Source organism: Salvia splendens, chromosome 3 (assembly GCF_004379255.2).
Source record: "Salvia splendens isolate huo1 chromosome 3, SspV2, whole genome shotgun sequence".
Classification (NCBI taxonomy): Eukaryota; Viridiplantae; Streptophyta; class Magnoliopsida; order Lamiales; family Lamiaceae; genus Salvia; species Salvia splendens.
The window spans coordinates 5,988,875-6,009,755 of record NC_056034.1 but is presented as its reverse complement, the minus strand read 5'-3'; the positions used below and the strand labels follow the sequence as shown (position 1 = coordinate 6,009,755).

The 20,881-nt window shown below is 33.8% G+C and overlaps 2 protein-coding genes across 6 annotated transcripts; both read right to left on the bottom strand.

Annotated features, from left to right (window-relative positions):
- Positions 1-9,560: 9,560 nt before the first annotated feature.
- Positions 9,561-11,570, bottom strand: LOC121794572 (squamosa promoter-binding-like protein 14). 5 transcript variants are annotated; one of them, XM_042192790.1, is made up of 4 exons: positions 11,344-11,570; positions 10,538-10,578; positions 10,217-10,414; positions 9,561-10,147 (listed from the first exon to the last, which is right to left on the bottom strand). In XM_042192790.1, exons 3-4 carry the CDS (start codon positions 10,402-10,404, stop codon positions 9,727-9,729), a joined length of 609 nt encoding a protein of 202 aa, XP_042048724.1. In that variant the 5' UTR covers positions 10,405-10,414; positions 10,538-10,578; positions 11,344-11,570; the 3' UTR covers positions 9,561-9,726. The 5 variants fall into 5 exon arrangements, with proteins under 5 accessions (XP_042048724.1, XP_042048725.1, XP_042048722.1 ...); XM_042192791.1 differs by having other exon boundaries at positions 10,217-10,406; XM_042192788.1 differs by having other exon boundaries at positions 10,217-10,581; positions 11,344-11,569.
- Positions 11,571-15,419: 3,849 nt separating this feature from the next.
- Positions 15,420-20,370, bottom strand: LOC121794571. The gene is made up of 13 exons (XM_042192786.1): positions 20,097-20,370; positions 19,554-19,627; positions 19,370-19,447; positions 18,801-18,876; positions 18,339-18,403; positions 17,515-17,616; positions 16,764-16,853; positions 16,601-16,675; positions 16,445-16,477; positions 16,269-16,349; positions 16,148-16,204; positions 15,949-16,056; positions 15,420-15,877 (listed from the first exon to the last, which is right to left on the bottom strand). Exons 1-13 carry the CDS (start codon positions 20,137-20,139, stop codon positions 15,686-15,688), a joined length of 1,074 nt encoding a protein of 357 aa, XP_042048720.1. The 5' UTR covers positions 20,140-20,370; the 3' UTR covers positions 15,420-15,685.
- Positions 20,371-20,881: the final 511 nt, after the last annotated feature.

Here is a 20,881-nt window from a genome sequence, read left to right as displayed (position 1 = left end):
CAATGTTGAAGCATGTCACGCCAAATAAGTATTTATATTTACTAAATAAATACTTATTTTTATATTAACTATAGCAATTTTTGTGCTCTTTTATACTCCTTTAAAGGTTTTATTGCAATTTTCTTATATATTTTTTGCTAACATTTTAATTTCGTTAGCATACGAATTTGATTTATATGTGAAACCAATTAGTATAGAAATTTAATTTAAAATCTTACTCCATTTTTATTTTTATAGAATTTCATATTTTAAATAAAATTTTTATTTCAATTTAATTAAAATACCATCGTAAGTAAAAATAATTAAAAATAAATAATGATAAATATATGGGAGTATGAACAGTTAATGGAAATGAAGACGAGTTGTGTGTGTTGTTTCTTAAGTAGGCAAAAAAGTGTTGCGGGACCATTAATAGTTAACAAAAGAAATGTTTTAGTGATATAGTAGTTGTGAATGTCTTAATAGAGGGAAAGAGTATTTCTGTATTTTGTTTATTGTAAAAATGATAAAGTTGATATATTTATTTTTCAAAGTACCTAATCAATTTTATTTGCTTTGATTTATAATTAAGATGTGTTAATTTTGAATAGAGATATATTTGCGACTATAATTTTACAAGATTTATTATCTAAAATGTAATGTGTAAATTATGAGATTTTTTATTTATATTTTGGTTTACCTTTATATTAATTTCATAGATCTGACTCTAAACAATCTAATATAAATATTTATTTAAGTAAAGAACACTGTCACTAAAATTAAATTTATAGGCCTTCCAAAAGAAATTGAAGTATATAGCAATTCTTAATTATAAGAAAAATAAGATACATAAAAGAAGAAAAACTGGGGAAATTGATAGCTAGAAACCAAAACAACAAGGAAGGTATCTAGTAAATTATATAATACCATCATTTAAAAAATTCAAATACACTGCATGAATTTATAGTCAATTATCCATTATAAATTTATAATAACGTGATTGTGATGCCTATAGCGATTTTGAACGATGCGTAACAACTCAAATATTGTACTACTAAATCATACACTAATCAATACAGAAGAATAATTAATATACGTATTACTTAGTGTGGCATTTAGTACAAATTACGTACAAAGGTTAGTGTCGATATCAACAAACTTAATTGGTCATCTTCTTAATTTGTGATAGCTAGTTTAATTGGTAGTAACTTTTTCTTTGCTAGTCTGATCATTATGTGAAGGTAATGTTTTTTCCTTTTGATTAGTAGCTTTTTACCGCCTTCCGAATTTGGCTTGCCACCTTGACGGGAATATAAATAAAAATAAGTCAACAAATTTAATTGCATAAATAAATGCATTAAAAGATAATTGCATTTTTGTGCACTAAATATATTTTGACACGTACTAAGTCAATGTTTTAAAAACCGGACCGGCCAGCGAACCGGTGTCGTTACTGGTTCACTGGTTCAACCGGTTCACTGGTCGAACCATTGGTTGAACCGTAATACTGTTTATACATATATATTTATTTATTTAGTTATAAATAATAAAATTTAATTACATGTTTTATCAATAAATATTATAGTATTATACTTTTAATTGTATTATTATAGAAAACAAGTCTTATATTAGTATATTAGAATATTTAATGACGTTAAGTTTGAATACAATAATAAACTATAATACACAATATTAAAAACTAGTATTAAAGTCTATGTATAATTATAAACTCCTATATTGTAAAATATAGTGATTGTAAAAATATAATTAAAATAAAAGAAATATATTATAATTAACAATTTCTTAAAAGAATATAGAATTAAAATGAATTATCTTAAAAGAATATAAAATTAAAATGAATTATCTTAAAAGAATACAAAACTAATATGAATTATTAGTTTTGGTGGAAAAGAATTTCAGATTTAATGTATAAGGATAATTAATGTTCATAATATTTCAAAATGATCATGTGGTGGAGTGGTAAAGAAGTTGATATTTAGAGATGAGGTCATGTGTTCAAGTCTTAGCAACAACAAATTAAAAAAAAAAATTTGAAAAATTGAACAAAATTTTAAAAAAAAAAAATTGAAAAATTGAAAAACCGGTTTCCGGTTCGCGGTTGGACCGGTCCGGCCGGTTCCACCGGTTCGCGGCGGTTCAATGTGCTAGTGGTTTTTAGGGGTGAACCGGACCGGACTGCCTACCGGTTCGCGGTTGAACCGGTCGAACCGGCCGGTCCGGTCCGGTTTTTAAAACATTGTACTAAGTTGAGGAACGGAAGTGCCCAAAGAAGAATAAATAATCAAATGTTTGCAAAATAATGGGAGTGGAGAAAAATAGAGTGGAGAGAAAATAATTAAATATGTACATTGACTACTCTATATAAGAAGTCTTACGAAACCGTTTTTTTTATGTGTCAAGAAAGAAATACTATTCAACAGCAAGATGATGTAGTATTAGATTATCTACAATTTGAGAAAAATAAAAGAGGAAATAAGTAACAACATATAGTAAGATGATAACTCTTTCATTTGTAATATATATCCTCTAGTATAAAACCTCATCAAATGTTTGTATATACCTTCAAAATACTTTGGTATACAGATTTAGAAAATTATGTTTTACGTGTAAAATACTCCATAGAGTCTGTTTTAAATTTTTATGTGTAAAATTTATTCTCTACTTCAAAATAGGCCACTTATAGTACCGACTGATTAACGAGGAATGCGAGTCACTTTTATAAGCACATTCCAAAGAAAAATACAAATCACTCTTGTAATTGAGATAAACAGAGTATAATATAGAAACAATATTTCTTAATCACGTAGCTTTTTTTAAATAAAAAAAGAAGATAATCATATAACTGAACAAATTTCTCGCAATAGAGATTATAGAAGTGCTACCTGGAATCCACATATATAATGTACGTAGAAGACTTAAACTCACAATTTTCGATTTCATCATCATACCTTCATTATTATTGGTATTTATATTATTTCGCACATTTTAATCCAATATTTGGAAGAATAGTACTTGTAAAATTAAGTAACATTAAAATCTATATAAATATTTATTACATCTGCAAATGTATTAAGAAGATGTACATTTGTTAGTTGGCGTGGAAATGGAGTTGGCATTAATAATGTTAGGCAAGAATATTTAGATAGTATTCTGAAATTTGTTGTACTTATAAGATAGAAAACGACGGCGACGAGTAATTTGTTCATGCTTCATAGTTCATGGCCTTGCCCAACATTCAGTCATCCTACTAAATATCACCATTTCTTTTTCGGCCAATGTTAAAAATTATGTAAATTCTTTTTTCCCCTCTGTCAAAATTCTAATTGTATGGCTCAAGCTTCGAGGCAAGAAGAGTTATTGAAGCCATCCACAATCTAAAATCCCTTCACTATGGTCAAGTCTCTTATTAACTTTTACTTTAGTGCTCATTTTTAATCCCCACGACCATATCTAATTTTATACATCTTTTTTCCTTATAAGTACTATTATTCATGAGTTTCATTTTTTATTTTTATATTTATATATATATATTAATTTAAATTAAATACTATACTTTTTAATTAAAAATAAGAAATTCAGTAATTTTTAAAATTATAAAAAGAGTAGAATATTACATATTTAATAAAAAAATACAGTACATAAATAAAATTATAAAAAAGACGATTACATAATTAAAATTCCTAAAAATATACAAATATAAATCTTTCTAGAGTTTTTCGATTGTTCCTCAATGTACCTTCGATTTTTGTAGGTTCATAATGCATGCGTTTGCTATACATGACACGGACATGTGTCCGTGTCATGAATCACCGCTAAAGTCACCGGAGGGTGGAGGTGCGACACTGCTCAAGCCTTGAAATTTCTTCGCTCGTCTCATTCATTCCTACCGGAAGTAAAATTCACTCACTCACTCACTCTCTCCCACCCCATAGACCCGGAGCCACCATTGTCGTTTGTTGAATATTGGTCGTCCGATGTGTGTTTTGTGAGCTTCGATCATGCCTTCAATCCATCTGAACCATATACAAGCTGTGACATTTGTTGGAGTTTGAATTAAGGTTTTCATTGATTTTCTGTATCTATATCATTGTTCAATATTTATTACTACTACTAATTTTTATTATTTGTATACCACTCCATACAAGAGATTATGTTAGATAAAATTAAAAATATAGTAGTACTATTAAGAAGAAAAATTAATATACGTGGGCAGTGGTGGTGAGTGATGTGGGGTACAATACAATATTATGTCTGATTTATAACCTTAAATGGGCAGACATTTTCGTAGTCAGCCATCTTTGACACGTGAATAGTTTTCCATTTCAGGGAAGATGAGTTTAAAGTAAGTCACATCCAATAGCAATAGCAATAGCAATAGCAATAGCAATAGGCCCATCCCATATACTCAATTATAGAGACTCTCTTTAATTTCCTCAACTCACTCTCTCCCTTTCATTTAACTACCTTTTTCCTTAATTTCACTTTCCCATCTACACCCACCCACTACTTTTCTTTCTTTTTTTCTTGGACTATTTTTATTCTATTAATGCGTTTTTATCAGGTAGAAAGTAACACTACTCTTTGATATACGGCTGGATAACAAATAGTCTCGTGAATTGAAATACTCCTACTATAATTAATTACTGAGAGCAACGCTTCATTAATCCATTCTTTAAAGGTTAATACTTATATGCAATGCTAAATTGCTAATTCATACATTTACGTCATTTTGTATCTCTAGAGGGTTTGTGATAGAAAATGTTTGAGTGTACAAAGAAATTCTTATTGTCGGCCTGATCAATTGCAAAATTAAGATACATCTTTTGTCAATTTTGCCTAAAGTATATATGCCATACAAATTCAACTTGTGTTGTCACCAAGTTGTAGCCTCTCAACCCACATCGTATATATGCATTTAAGAAATAAAGCATGGTTTTTATATTTAATCAACCAATTCTCAGTAGAAGGCCAAATGTAATAGTAGTAGTAGTAGTAGTAGTACTGAATTAATTCAGAGTAGAGTAATTACATGGATTGCTTGCACGCATAATGTGCTAAGTCTCCATCAAAATAGCTTCTTCATCATATTTAAATTTGGGTTGCGAATTTGTAGATAAGATAGTGCTTGAGAAATGATGAATATGCCTCCACTAAATGTATTTAGGTGCTCGCTTTCTTTTACTATATATAGAAAGTAAGTCTTGCAAAGAGAGAACACATTTGATTCTATGCTATTTCACTCTTCTTTGTGTTTTTATTTATGCATTAAATATTAAGCATGATTCATTTGCATAATGAATTGCATGTTAGCACTTATTAGAACCTAATTAAATTTTATTTCTCAACACTTTTGAAAATGGGAATGCAGCTAAACGTATAAAGAGTGTGATTCAATATTCAAAATTAAATTTCTAGGAACAAATGGGCTCGAATTAATCCTCAATTACCTACTTATAATTAATATGCAAGATGTAATTCACAAAAAGGGTAAAATGCAACAATAAACTTTTCCAAACGATCACCTTATTATGAATGGCAGCATGCATGTCTGAACTTTATTTTTCACCTTTGGAGTCTTAGATTATAGTCGTCTTTGTTGTGGAGTGTAGACATGAAATCTCTCTCTCTCTCTCTCTCTCTGCAATATGGTTATAGTGTTTCTCTTAAAATCTAAGAGCAGTACAAAAAAAAGACTCAAGAGTTATCAAAATATTAAACTAAACCATCTAAATTATGAAAAAGATTAAATGCATAACCAACATATTATAATTCTTCCGAATTCCAGGACCATATATATCTAAACATGTGTACAATTTCTTATTATATCGTATGTTACAATAGAATAAATAGGCCATTATTTTGTATCACATGTTTGAGTTTAGTAATCCTGGAAAACGTGCAATTAGAATAATAGTGGAAAAAATATGTGTATTATGAAGGCGATTATAGATTAGGTGGTGTTTAAAGAGAAACAATAAACAACATGAAACATCGGTAAAACGTGAGAATGTTGCTCAAGTGAGCTGGTGGGATAGCTACCTGGCTGAGATTACAACACGACGTTCATGGGTATTTTCGTCATTTCCCCATTGCCCGGAGAAGTGACAGTTTGAGATTTAATAAAAGGGAGTGGAGTGGAGTCAGTGGCGGATCCAGGTGGGGGCAGGTGGGGGCGGTCGCCCCTACCCGACCGTCCGGAGAGCCTAAATTTTTCATTGAATCAAGCCGAAAATAGCATATTCGCCCCCTCTGTAGAATGTAGAAATATTTTTATTTTCAATAAGTGTCATATAAAATGTAGTAGTTCAATGGTTTGTTTGTTGGATTTTTAACTAAGATGTCTAGGGTTCAATCCTCAACAAAAACATATTTTTTTTCATTTTTTATTTTATCCATTCATATTTCTTCTTATTATCAAAATAATACCTTTAAATACTTTATGTAATCTAAACTTTTACTAAGTTGCATATATTATGTTGTTATATTTATTCTTTAGTTAAAATCATTTTTAATCTTTTTTTAAAGTCTTTTTTATCCTATAGTACTTATAATTTGATCCATGCATCTTAATTATTCTCTATGTAACAAAATAAACATTTTAAATATTTTTGAAATATAAATATTTAATGCTCTACTTATATCACTTTTGTATATAATATTTACAATGATTTAAAATGTACATATATTTACAATAATTTTATATTTTAAAATGAATAATACATATTTGCAAGCTAAAGCATGTTTATATTTATATATATTTTTATTTTAAAATGAATAATACATATTTGCAAGCTGAAGCATGTTTATATTTTATTAATGAAGCTAGTGCTACTTAAATATTAATATAATATTTATTTATTTTATTATTAAAAATAATATTAAATTAAATATTTAATATTTAAATATAAGTTCCGCCCCCGCCATTTTCGGGTCCTGGATCCGCCACTGAGTGGAGTGGAGTGGGGTGGGGTGGAGTGGAGATACGTTCAATATTCTATATCTCTTTCATATCTTGCATTATTATTTAGTTGCATTATTTAGTTAAATATTTAGGGAGTGCATATATTTTCTATATCTTTTGTCTTGCTCATTAAGTTAGTATCCCTATTATAAATATGGCTACTGTTATTCTCTTTAAGGAATCAATGAAATCATAATTATTGTCTTTTATGTTTATTTAGTTTTTCCGTTTAGAATTTTCGATTGTCGACAGAGCACGGTTTTTCTGCGACTTTCTTTATCTTTTTCACTTGATAAGGGTATTTCCCTTATCAACTGGTGCTTTCATTTCGTGCTCATCCTTCACAATCGACGCATCTTAACGATGGAGATCTCCACCACGACGGAAGTCACCATTTTCACTCTCCATCTATGTATCCAACGGGGACCTTTGGACAGCCGCGATATACAACAGCCGGGTACCCGTACCACCCATGGCAGCCCGTATATCAATCCCCAAGTCCGTTTCCCTTGTCCGAGGAGCAGCCGCTGTTAGATCATCAATCATCCGATTGGCGATGCCACCTACAGCCGCTACCATACCAGTCGGACGGGCACCAACAGCGTCACCCCTACCACGCCCGACAGCCCACTAGCTGGGACCCACCATGGATGCGCCAGACCGCCACATATCAACAACCACCATCCTATGAGCCAGATATGTACTCGCCACCACCGCCTGGAAGCCGTCCTACTTGCTGGGACCCACTTGCCTACTGGGAGACACCGGGACAACGCCCCTTGCACGAGGTCTCGGCATACGATCAGCCGCTGCCCCCCAACCATAACTCAGGATGGAATCAGCCTGAGCCGCAACCACCTCATCCAGCCACCACAGCGCCAAACCCGATTGAAGCGATGCTTGATCAATTATTGGAGGCGTGCAAAAGGATGGAGTCTCGCCTTGATGAAATCAACCGCCGCATCGACAACGATGCAGTTTACGACAGTTTGGAATCCATGAATGAGTTCATTCCTGATGAAGTTGTCACTTGCCCTCTGAATTTCGATATGGTGATGCTTGAGGACAATAAAGCCAATGATGGTGGTGACCAGCCCATGGATTCTGGTGATCATCCAATGGAATCTGGAGGAGACGCTCCTCAAGTACCAGTAGAGGAGAAAAGGACCGATGCATTGCTTGATGTTGATATTATTGTGAAACCTATCTATACAATGCTTGAGGTCATGGAAAGGGTAGATGAAGACTCTCTTTTGTTTCATGCGAATGGTTCTCATTTGGGGACCATGTTGCCACTGTCACGGTGGCTTTCTATGGAGTCAAATGAAGAATATTATTGGACTAAGCAGTCTGGTATATTTGATCTAGGAGGAAATATCTCCCAAAGTTCTGATCATGATTGGAAGAAGTCTAAATCATTTATTGAAACGAAAATAATAATTTAGATACGTTGTCACGCAATAGTCGATTATTGGTGTACAAAACAACGATCTTATGTTTTTGATCCAGGAGGAGATAACTCAAAGCTTCTGTTATCATTGACTCTTTTGATTGCTTCGTGGATCCCACCTTGAGGACAAGTTGACTTTCAACCATGGGGGAGTTGATACGTTCAATATTTCATATCTCTTTCATATCTTGCATTATTATTTAGTTGCATTATTTAGTTAAATATTTAGGGAGTGCATATATTTTCCATATCTTTTGTCTTGCTTATTAATTTAGTATCCCTATTATAAATAGGACTATTGTTATTCTCTTTAAGGAATCAATGAAATCATAATTATTGTCTCTATTATAAATAGGGCTATTGTTATTCTCTTTAAGGAATCAATGAAATCATAATTATCGTCTTTTATGTTTATTTAGTTTTTCCGTTTAGAATTTTCGATTATCGACAGAGCACGGTTTCTCTGCGACTTTCTTTATCTTTTTCACTTGATAAGGGTCTTTCCCTTATCAGGTGGGGTTTTGATATAGACCAGAATTAACTGAGTTGAAAGCTTTATTTTATTTATATTTTATTTTTTTTGTTTTTTCAATTAGAACAAACTGGATTGATAAATTTCCGTGGGGAGGTTTTTTTGCAACAAAATCAAAACCAGTTTTTTAGGTAAACAGACAAAAATACCCTTAACGACAAAATCAAAAGCAATTTTTAATATTGGTGCACATATTAACGACACAAATAGACAATAGTGATGTATTGCACGTCCAGCTACAGATCTAGTTTAAGCATGTCTACTATTTCAAAGTACTATTACATTAAACCATTGTAATTAATACCACTATTGAAGCCTAGAAAATTAGATGATGGGCTCTACGCGACATGGTTTCAAAAATTAACATATGGGCTTTGTAATTGGGCCAATCACCTTACATCGATGGGCCCGCCTCACATGAATATACAATGAAATATAGTACTAGTAGGGAACACCAACACATTGGTAATGCCGTAATGTAATGCTACTAATTATTTATAGATCTAAAACCAATCTTGGTATACATATTTACCAAAATTTCTAATTACTACTAACTAGTACTACTTCCTTTCAAAGGAATGGGATATGATTAAGACTAATTATAAATAAAAGTAATGTAGGCAAAAAGGAGAGGGGTTCTCTAATTTAGTTGCAGCCAAGAATGAGTGCAGAATATTAATCCAGTTCAAGTACAGTTATTCTCATTCTCTAATCTCTATTGTAGAGAGGTTGAAGCTTAAAAGTTGATGAACACACATGATAATTGACAGAGTCAATGAGCAGCTAGTCCCACATGAAAGAGAGAGTTTGATGGGATGATCCAACATTCTGGTGAGGAAAATGCAAGGTGGTTTGATGATAGTCGATGGTGGGAGGCGGCGATGACAGAAGAGAGAGAGCACCATCACACTCCATCATCACATTTGGTGATACAAAGGCTGAGGAGCTGCTGCTTCCCACTTGATGACCTGCACCTGCTGCTGTCTCCAAGTAGCTGACCTGCTGCTGCTGCTGCAACGCGCCTCCTATTTCATCCCCGGACCAAGGGTATCCCATCATACCAGCTACTATCTGTGGCTCGCTGCTGCATGACATGACCCTTTCCTCCATTCGAGTTTGGGCCTTCCTCCGCCTCCTGTTGTGCCCATCAAGCCGCTTCCTGCAGCTGCGTTTTCCCTCGTCAAACTCCACCAGGGAGTGGAACCTATTCAACAATTAACATATGTTCAATTTCACATCTACAAATATATGCATGAATGAATGGTTGATTTACCTGCTGCACTGCTGGCAAAAGCGCTGCTCTCGACCCCCAATCGTCACCTTAGGTGTCTTCGAGTGAGCTTCACAGACCTTATGCCGCCTGTGATAGTCTCTGCACGCGCTTAAATCAGCGCTGCATCCATCCACCAAGCAACGAGCAACAATTGCAGGGGCCTTGGCCCTTTTTGATGGTGACTCCATTCCTAACAAACTTGATCTCAAACTCTTCCTTAATCACTCTACTTCTCCTTTTCTCCCCCAAGCAAAAACAACAAAAGAAAAGAGACGAATCTACTCAAACCACTCTGTTACAAATATTTAAACATTCACTTACTTCAAAACACCTTTGCTCCCCTCAATCAACAATCTATTCTCCTGCTAGATATTTAGCAAGTTACATAACTACCATACCATAGAGAATAATTGCACACAGCAATGTTGTAATTGCACACAGAAATGAATATCAACATAACAATAGTCACCAACTAAATAAGAGTAGTACTAGTATTTCAAACAATAGAGAAACCAGGTTAGCATGTTTGAATTTCTAACTAAATTGTAATTATGCATCCATAAAAGGCATATAACTGTTTAGTTTCTTAGTGTAGAATCTTTAAAATGGTAACATATCTCACATACCACAACTAAACAACTTTAGCTACAACAAGAAAGAGGAATAAACAAGAAATCTGCAGAGAGAGTGATACTAATAGAAACAAAAAACTTGCTAGGCCAAGTTATGAAAGCCACACATGAACAGTGAACCCCAGCTCACAACACCATTTTCTGTAAAGACATGATTTTTATGTATGTCCCTTTGTAGCAGTAGGGAGTGAGAAAAGGGAGAAAAGCCACAATTATTTTCTACTCTGTAACAATGGAGAAATTACTAGTACTTACTCAATTAGTATAGCACATATAGTAATTTGCAGCAAGAATTATCTATAATAGTTGATTCAAGGATTCCTGATGAGGGTTTACAACTAGGAAATGAGTGCGTGTAAAGTGTAAAGGGACAGAGCAAGAGAGTGGGGATTGTTGTACCTCAGAAATCAAACAAACAATGTGCTAATACTTGAAATGGGAAGCCATGAAAGTGAAATACTTTAGGAAGGGAAGAAATAATAAACAAAGACTTACAGACAAGTGCAAATGGTAAGGGTTGACTTAGGCTTTCCATCCATTCATTCATTCATTCTCGGACAGCGACTCCATTAATAGAGATGACACAATGAACAAAGCATTGCACAAATAGTGTTTGTAGGTGTGTAATAAGGAGAAGAATAGCAGTAGTTATTATAGCTGCAGAGTAGGGGTGTGGGCTGTGGGGTGGGGTTGGAAAGAAATGAGCAAGGTGTAGATCGGAGATATAGACAATATGAGCTCACAATAAAATACTACTCCCTCCGTCCCACTTACCCACTTTCCTTTTTAGTTCGTCTCAACCAAGATGACTTATTATTATAAATATAAATACATTTATCTCTAATTTATTCCTTATCTCTTACTTTACTCTCTCAACTTAACGCATAAAATAGAATTGTGGGTTCAACTTCCTTAGTACGAAGGGAGTACTAGTCTTCAATATGTGACATAAATTATTGGAGAAGAATAAAATCTTCCATTCAGACTCTATAACCACGTGTCCACATGCATTCATCGCCAAGAACCAAATTTTAATTTCCCTAACTACATGAACATATAAATGAAGAAAGACCAAATATAAAAGTAAAAGTCTTGCACATATCCACAAAGCAAGAAAGATGCCAGAAGGAAAGATGCAGAAATGGTTGTATTTTTATGAGAATGTGTTTTAGAGATGTGTGCTATCCTGACAAACTTAGCATATCAGGAACCATAAATTAGAGCAACAATTACCAGTTTGACTAAAACACACATTCCTTTTTCAGGTAGTAGCCTTGTAAGAAGTGATTAAATTACTAAATTTTTAGATTAAGAAAATGAGTTTATATGCCATGAACATGTTAGTTGGGTAAAAAGGAGAAAGATAAACCATACATAAAATGAGTGGCAAAGAAAGGGACAGGGTGTAACCTTTCTCATGAATGTAACTGAAAAAAAAAATCAAAGTAGTAAGTAGTAGTACTACAAATCAATTGAAGATTGGCTTTTGTCTATCTAACCTATTCTACTCTCTTGTCTAATTTCATCTAGCATTTGCTACCATATTTCCTACGAATACAATGATATGATACTGCCTTCCCAAAGGAGCATTTAACATTAATTTAGGTCTTCTTTATACTAAAAAAGAGATTGAGAAGTTATTTGATGCCAATTATAGTAATAGGGTCTAATGTAGACATAATCATTTTAATGTAATTTGCACACTATATTCACATCAATGTATGGAACTAAGAGCATTAGAAACGCAGCACTACAGAGCATTGCACGCATTTCAGCCGTGTTGAGGAGAAGAAGCACAAAGTGTAAAAACACTTGGAAGCACTTCACTAACGCAACGCAATGTGCCATTCTCGGCTAATCATTGTGCACGTCGATCCCATAAGTGTAAATAAATTGTAGGCTTCTTGAATTTTTTTTATTCTCCATTATTCGTGTGCATGAAGCCATGAATATGTCCTAGATGAGTTATTCTCCCAAAAATATACTCAAAAAGCTTTTTTGTAAGTAATTTTAATAATTGATAATGTGGTGTCATGATTGATAGTACTATTAAATTATTTGGCGGAATCACCTGTTTTGGAGTGACTGAAATTCAAAAAATGGGTTTGTTGAATAACCGACTCTCAAAAGAGGAAAAATGTTATCTTTGAATTCAATTCCACAAATGGGAACACAATTTTGTGAAGTTGGCCTGTAAATTATGGTCCACATAATTCCATGGATTTTCAAATAAATTTGCGACAAGTTTGAATCTTACACCATGTGATGGTGTCATCCTACCTACTAATTAACTTATAATGATTGTATTACAAATCTTTTTTTGTTTACATCATTTGGATGCTGTGGAGTATGTGTTAAATTATACAGTACTCCGTATTTTTTTTATACGATAAATGGCTATGAAAAAATGGGTCAGGTAAAGAATCATCTTTTTATGTTAATTTAATTTCGGAAGTGTGGTTTATTGATTCATTTAGAGTTTTATTTATTAGTTTATGGTGGCCTAGATAATTATATCAAGTTGTTTCCACTGGCAACGTACTAGCCAGTAGCTAACACAAAATAATGAAATATCAAAACCAAACTATTCTTTCAACCCCAAATGGACAAAGACAAGTAGTACGTTTGTACCTTCATGTAACAATAAACACATGCAAGTATTAACATCCACTCCCTAATCAATAATGTTGGCTAGTTTTGTTATTAATATTAGTGTACTGTTAAAACGCATGCACCTAACTCAGTGTACAACCTTTACACCCAAAATAGTACTAGTATTACTAGTAAGCTGTAAGTATATAGCTGTCAAATAAATTGATAAACCACAAGTAAGAAGTTTTAAGTTTTTTTTTTGTAAAATACAACAGTAATTTGTTTAGTAATGCAATATAATAGTAGTAGTAGCATATAAAAACAAAAGGATCCTCTTGATTTTTGAGGTACTATTTGTTAAATTAAACCAAAATTGAAGATTGTGATTGATTTTTAATGTCATAATTATATACTTCATCCGTCCCATAATAATTGTCACTATTTTCACTTCGGTCCATCCCACAATAATTGTCACACTTTATTTTTATCATAAATAGTAAGTAGGTCCCGCATTCCACTAACTCACTTTACTCACATTTTATTATAAAATCAATATAAAAAAGTGGATCACACATTCCACTAACTTTTCCAACCAACTTTTCTTTACATTTCTTAAAACTCGTGCCTATAATAAAAGTGACAATTATTGTGGGACGGAGGGAGTAACAAATATTTTCATCTCCATCAGCCTAACTCTATATTTGATCTATTTTTCCCTTTTGTATTGCTATTTATATCTGTACTAATCGACAAGCTAAATTACTTTCATGAAATGGGAATGTACAGAAAGTTGAAAATAAGCATTTCCTAATTATTTTCTCTGGCGTCCATAATAGTGACATTTTATAAGGCCTTGATCTATTTCTTGTTACTTCTGCCTAATAGTAAAACCTTTCCCTTTTTACTCATTATTATTCCACAGTGTGTAAATTGTTTTTTAACCTTTCTCTTTATAATACTCATTGTTTACAAACAAAAAAATTACTGTTCAATTTCCCTCATTTAGCCTATTATGAAACACTTTCTTCACTGGTACTACTGTGTTTAACTTTTTTATTATTAAAAAATCATATCATCCTCAATATTATAGTACTTCTTGCTTCTTAGCACAGAGGGAGTATTATTTTACAATATTAAAGTGTTGATATACTAATAGTACATTTAGTATCATTTTTTTTATTTTAGAGTAAGGGCCAAATGTGGTCCTAAAAATATAACGATTTTACGATTTTAGTCCTAAACATTACGTTTTGAATTATTGCATCCCACACATTTAAACTCGGGTCTGACTCAGTCCAAAGTGGACGGAGCCGTCAAAAATAGACGGTCAACGTCTATTTAGCCGATTTTGACCCATTTAAACATTTTGATAAGATTTTTTAATTATTTTGAAGATAAAAATTATTATTTTAAAAAAAATAAAGTAAATATAAGATTCAATCCTTCTCAAAAAACGGATTTCTCACAAAAAAAATATCACTTTTATTCCTCATTGCTCTTCTTCCTTCTTCATACGCCCAAAACGAAGAACCCTAGTTATTGAAATGACTCAAGTTCGTCGCGTATGGAGTGTTCAAAGTTAGAGATTACAAGAAGCTTTCGAGATGACTCAGAATTAAGAAAATAAGTATTGAGATTTAATGTAGCACTTAGTATTTACTAGTACTGAAAATCAATGTCAGAAAAGTATATTTTGGAGATGACTCAGAATTTTTATCCAGGAACTTGTACTTATTTCATCAATTTTCTACATATACACGTGTACTAAAACTCATAACTCCCTCCAATAAAAGATGTGTACTAGAGAATAATTTGTAACTTTATGTATATCCTCACATAAGTATCTGAATCGCCGTTCTCTACGTGACACAAACCAACACGATCCATTTTACTTCAAGTCACATTATGCATCTAAAACAAGCTAAACAAAAGAAACAAACAATTGCAGATAATTTTGTAAGGGCAGCGGATTAAAGCAGTAAAAGATGATAAATTCGGGTTATTTACTTCTTTATTTACCTTTCCCCCATTAGTTTCTAAAAAATAGTTCCATGACCAAGTATTTAAAGAGCATTCTGTGATATACACTACAAAATTCGGGCGATCATATATATATAACAGGCATTGCATTGCCGTATATAGGAGGAGGGTGCTAGGAGAGATAATCCTCCTCGAATCTACTACTACTACTATTTTACTACTCCATATCCTAAATGGTTTCTGTTATTGCAATCTACAACATACTCTACTTGGCAGATGGCACGGTTGGCACCGCACTGCGGCTTCTTGACAGCAATGAAAAGCCTGAAAATCTTCCGAACAAACCACTAGATGTGTTGTCTATATTTGTATCTTCAGAAGCGCGAATCCCATTTGATCTCAGAGGAACATTACTCACGTCCGACACTCCAACATCATCTGACGTTCCATATAGCTCCTGCAAAAGATAACATGAGAGGATGCATGGCAAGGCTACAAAAGCAGAGGTTAAAAAGGAAAATTCATTACCTTGAGGCCTGAAGCAGAAGGCAGAAATGCAGCCTGTTTCTTAAGAGATCCATTAGCAGTAGATGGTGATGGTGGCTCGCCTAAAGCCTTGATGGGCAAAGAAACGCTCTGAGAAGGGCAAAGAAGTAAGCTACATCACTTGGTACACACTTAGTATTGTATCTACTGACACTACATATGAGTATGACTGATAATTTACCCTTGACGGAGAACCGTTTGGCAGTTCAAGGGCAGGCCTGGAGGAACTAGATGCTCCCTGCACAGTACACATTACACACATTAATATATGTAGATAGAAAAGATGGATATAATATTCTTGCCTCAATTTGCTCCATGCTTTTGCTGTTTTCAAGATTCCATGCATAGCCAACCAAATTTTCCACTCCAGAGTTCAGTTTATTCTGCATAGATGTTAAAAAATTAACTATCATTACAAACAAGAACAATAACTATCTAAACTAGGAGACAGAATGCTGTAGGTCATAGTTAACTGTACCTGTCTCACTTCTATCCTGCTAATCTTAGTTTCCTGTGACAAGAAAGGTTTAACCTTTAGTTTCTGACCAACCAAACGTGCGTAGATAACCATCACTAAATTAGAATAATACTCAGAGAGACACATTGATGTAATGAGTGGGTAGATATTAGTTACCAGTGACCGCACTACATGATGAACAGTCTGGAATTTTGAATCAATCGATTTCACATTGCCTCGCAGTTCAGACACCTGTGTAAATTGCAGTCAGTAACTTTACAGGGTTCAGGAGAAACAAGCAATAAACCAAAGCCACCAAAAGTTTCTCGTTTTGCCTAACCTCATCTTTCGTTGCTGTTGTATGGTCGGCGACCTCATCAATTTTACAATCTACTCGGTCAATTCTTGAGGACAGATGTTTTTTTGTGACCTGCAAAGTTAAAGAAAAGTTCATCCAGGCACGGAAATGATACTACACATCAATGACATAGCACTTTCCAGATCCATTGCATTTGCAATGCATTCCAGGCGATAAATTGCTTAACTTTTATATCCTTGTAAAGCACATAGAAAGACTACAAGATAGAATTTAGAAAGCTGATAAGACACTCTAGGACAAAGGATCGTATGCAACAAATTATCAGCAGAGAACGTAATATTAGCACAAACGCCATTACTCAAATCCAATACTCCTTTCCAAGCAACACCAAAATAAGGTACATAAAGCTTCAGGATTTATGCACAGGTTAACAAATACATATGTAATAATCAGTATACATGTGCTTGTGAATAATTGCTAAGAACTTTAACAAGGAGTATGAATTCTTCAGTTATAGAGGTAAAAAAATGTACTTGCTACATACAGGTCATCAAAAACCAAAGAAACCTAATTAAGTATTACTATGTTGCAAGAACAAATAAATAGTGAAGAAACATTATGAAATTAACATATTATAGATGACTAGAATATATAAAAGCTTTAGATGATGGAATTGATCTTCTTGAAAGAAAAGAATAACAGTCGGCATTGGAACAGGTAACTCCAGGTATGCTATCACAACTATAATGAGAACTGATGATTAAAAGCTTACCGAAACTGAAGAGTACACAGTCTCAAGTTGTTTAGCTACAGAAGAACATGCATCATTCAAGCCACGCCTAGTTGCAAACATCATATCAGAAATCTTCCAACCCTGCAAGTGGATAAATATTTATAAGTGGCGCCAATCACCCAAGAAAGTAGAGGTGGTGAAATCCCCCTGAAGTACATTAAGGTTTCCATATGCAACATGAAATTACAAAGTGCATAGTCATTAAAAAAAACAACAGTCTGTGTATAACCATGCATATTTCCCATCCTAACAGAGTAAACAGTTCTTAAAAGATGTAGATATATATATACAAGCATCCATTGCACAAGATACACATAAGCGAATAAATGTTCTAAATGGAAATTACATCTCAAGTTATGCTATCGAAAGAATGACACTACTACGTTTACCAAGAAAGCAACCTGTCAAGGATTCTAAAATTAAGCAATATTTAAACCAAGTTATTGCAAATACAGAATACATTGTCATGGCAGATGTTCCACCATGTGTAAAGAATTGAATTTAGCAACTAATAAAACTGAATCAAGATACATTGATTATCTCTGTTACGAGATAATGACAAGCTGGCTTGCATAATTGCATTTAGTTGTATAAATATGTATTGTTGTGCCACGGCCAGTGAGTTTAATAAGGGATCTGGTCTTATGGTGCACCTATGAGTACGGACATTTTTTTCAATTGCACCAAAAAAAATATAACCTAGAAGCAAGCTGGAAAAAAAAAGAGGCAAAAGTTCAAGAAATATATGAAAGACAGTCCTTTAAAATCAGTGTTACATTAGAGAAGAATATATATGAAATTACCTTCCACCAAATGTAGCCATATCCAACAACTACAGTAATAATTACTATTCCATATTTCCCAGATGCTGTAGAAAGTACGAGAAGATATAGTCAGCAAAATTAGAGCATTAGCAATTTCATGAAAGATGCACACATATGAAAGAATCTCATAAGGAATCAATGAGCTTTTATGTAAAAGAGTGCACTGTGCTTTACCAAGATGATTCTACTGCATGCAAACAAACTGCTATATAAAGAAAAAGGTGATATCATATAGCTCAAAAAGATGTCAGCAGGAAGAGCAAAGGCAGAAAATAGGATGTGCTTGGTGACATATAAAGTACAAAGATATGAGGATTTCACCCCGAGGGGATACATCAGACCGCTCAAATACAGCACACAATGAGTACAAAAGAACATAAATCAAGAAGATTTCACAACAAAATGGGATAGATTTGCTATCATTTTAACGTGTACTGTGACCTGATCGTTCTCCGGTAACAATTGTAACAGATCTATTTGATGCCAAGAATTGCAGCTCTTCTCGAAGGCTGTTAACCTGAGAGAGTCAAAACTCAAATCAGTTCATCTGCTGACAGCTTTTATCATAAGCATTCATGGAATAATGATGTAATATGACCACAAAGATGGCAAGTCAAAGTGAACAAAACATAGTTACAAGTGTCAAACTTTTATCTGATTATTGAAACTACGTACCAAAAGAAGAGCTGAGGTAATAAAATGATACCATATCAACTACTACAATACAACATTCTCTTTTATCTCCATTCTGAATCTATTCAACTCAGTAACTCTGTATCATAGAGAAAGGGCTGCATAATTTTCTAGGCTATGCTATAGATACTTGATCCTTTCTCCGTCATCGAAGTTATCAGCAATTCTCTAATATCAATATTCTTTTACACTCATTAGCCAAGCCCGACCAGGATAATTGAACAAAGAACAAAGATAGTAGTCTAACTATAAGAAGATGACTCGTGAGATAAGAACAAGAACAGTTAAATAGACCAAAGGCCAAAGTAATTCCAAACCTGTTGCATCAAAGAATCATTTCGCGGTTTGGTTCGGGAAGCAGCGGGACCATCTTGTTTAAGTTGCTTGAAAACGATCTGTCAGTTAATGCATGAGTAATAAAAACAAGAGAACCGAAAGTTTCAGTAGGTCTTATAATCCGCACTCAGTCGAATTCCATATAAACTTCCAAAGTCATAGTACCTTAAATGCACCAGAGAAAAAATCAGAAACATTAGGCATCCGACCCTCTTTGGCGAGGACCGATCCTACAAGGCCTGCAAATGTTGTTGAGTCTCCTCAGTAAAACATTTTGTGATTAATACTCAGAACCAATTCCACAAATACATTTCCCAGCTAGCCCCATAGTGATGACCTAGTAGCAAATTAGGCAAATACACGACATAAAGGTATGTATCGGTTCTGTTCTGCCAACAAGTTATGTCGAGCTATACAGCAACGAGTAGGTGGTGATGGACTGATGGTAGAGTGGGGGGAGGGGGAACCATTATAACTACCAGCTCATTCAACCATTATTTGTCACAATATATTCCAAAATCAACCAACTCGAAGTTGGGATTTACAGGAACGTATCCAGAATATAGCAAACGCTAAACATCAGTGGCAATTGATCAAAAAGTCGAAAAACTAACAGTCAAACACAAATATAGAGAGTAGCAACAAGAAATCAGAAGAGACATAAGCTTCAGAATGATAATTGAATCAGAGGTGAAAGAAGCAATTGACCTGCACCAACGATGAGCGAGAGCTTGCCGAGAGAAAGCGCCATCGGAACTCGGCATAAAAGCAGTTGCGATTTTTACAGAAAATTAAATTAAAAAGCGGAACATTTATAAATTTTGGACGAAAAACGGATCAAATCCAGAAAAAATAAGTGTTGCTCCTGGAGCTTTAGGTAATTGGGATTGTGAAATTGAGCAGCTTCGTTAACGAAACCCTATTGAGTATTAGAACGGCTGCAACCTTATTCTATGGACTCTCGATAATTTTTTGATTAAATAAATCGATGTATATCTAAATGTTGGAAGTTGGAACAGACAAGAGCATCCACAGAGGTTGAGCGAAGCCGTCCGTCCGTGCCAGCGGCGTGACACCCGTTGTTCGATGCATCGAGTACGTCCGTGTCAGCGAGCAACCCACGTGTCAGTCGTCCATTGGCCAACGGCAATGCCGTTGGCAATTTGATTTTTTTTAAAAAAATCGATTAAAAATAAAAAAATATATTTTTCCACTTCCCAAAAAATTATATCCGTTTTCTACCAATTTTTAATTTATTTTTCAATTTTTTTCCTCAAAAATACACATTTTCATCTATAAATACCCCCACTTCCACACCAAAAATTCACACCACATTACACAATTCTCATCTAAATTCTCTCATTTCTATTCTTACAATTCTCAATCTTTCTTTCACTCTCAACAAAAAAATGTTTGACTCCGGCGATCACCCCTCCGGTTCCCACGGTTGGAACCCCGATTGGTTCGGTTCACAACCATTTCCTAGTCCGGAA